The following is a 1,209-nucleotide window of genomic DNA, read 5'->3' on the forward strand; positions in this document are numbered from 1 at the left end:
CTTTAAACACATACACGATAACATGTTTACATATTTATACTATTTAGGAGCTTACGGACGAGGTATATTCTCAACTCAACGATATAGATGCAGATTGTTGGGCAAAGGTCTACTTTTTGGAGAAGCATTGTCGGCTGACAGAATTTAGCATCAAATCACCGTCACTTATCATTGATGGGTATCGATTCCAGTACCCCGGCAGGTAAGATTGATACACTATACGCAGGATATGCATTAGGCCTACCCCATAAAGTAGAATTAGAAAACTTACAAAATCAATGGAGCTTATTCGAAAACAAAAATAAAAAGACATTTTAATCGTGAAATTCGAATAACAGTTCCATATAGAGCCAATTGTGTCACGCCACGTAGACGTACATCACACTACACATCGACGTTTTTATATCTTCTTGATTATATTAACACATCTATTTTCAAGCATAATCATCTACCATCATGCACATATGTCTTGCATACTTCTTCTAATCTAAATTATATTTTCAAGAAAATAGTCCCTGCTATGGACATCCACATACTGATGAATGTAATTCAATTATTCATTTCAGATTTAATATCAGTATAACATAAATACAAAGAATAACAATTACTACTGTGTGATACATAGAAGAAAATTGGTCGAAATGATCTATGCCTCTTGCTATATCAATACATCAGTCTTGAACTTTGGTGAAGTTAAGACAATCGCGAGTTGAATTTATATAATATTAATTTGCATTGTTCTTATGTTTTTATTCTAGGCTTGGTTTTGGTATTTTGAGAAACCCGCTACGAGACCAACAGACGGAAAAAGTGCGAGCACACATAGGAAGAGGAGTGCAGCTGGAGGTTGATCAGGAAGGCAATGTTTGGGCAACTCGACTAGGGAAGAACGAAGTGTTTGTCAAGGGATCTTTTGAACCGCAAGACCATTGTCTGTCACCAGCACTCGTCGAGAATATGGGTCATTTGGAAGTTAATCAACCGTTAAAAGTAATATTATATTTTAAACAAATCATCATTAATTATTATTAACAATATTTATATTAATCATCAAAATTAATCGTTTGTTATGGATAATTTATATTGTATTATAAAATATTTATCCAGGATTAAACAGCCGAGAATGAAGCTTGTTTAATTTGTGGTTCATTTTTATTATTGGACAGTGAAAGAGTACGATTGATTGAATAATTTTTCATTTTCAATACT

General features: G+C 33.3%; 1 protein-coding gene across 1 annotated transcript; it reads left to right on the top strand.

The window, feature by feature from the left end:
* Positions 1 to 47: 47 nt before the first annotated feature.
* LOC117100804 (mothers against decapentaplegic homolog 4-like) lies at positions 48 to 1,043 on the top strand (the record flags this gene model as incomplete). Its single annotated transcript, XM_033240620.1, has 2 exons — positions 48 to 202; positions 759 to 1,043. Coding segments are annotated over 2 exons (429 nt in total), but the record flags the coding sequence as incomplete, so codon positions are not given.
* Between the last annotated feature and the right edge of the window lie 166 nt (positions 1,044 to 1,209).

Source organism: Anneissia japonica, unplaced genomic scaffold, assembly GCF_011630105.1.
Source record: "Anneissia japonica isolate Jap-2015-1 unplaced genomic scaffold, ASM1163010v1 scaffold2619_len1209_cov164_single, whole genome shotgun sequence".
In the NCBI taxonomy this organism is placed as follows: Eukaryota; Metazoa; Echinodermata; class Crinoidea; order Comatulida; family Comatulidae; genus Anneissia; species Anneissia japonica.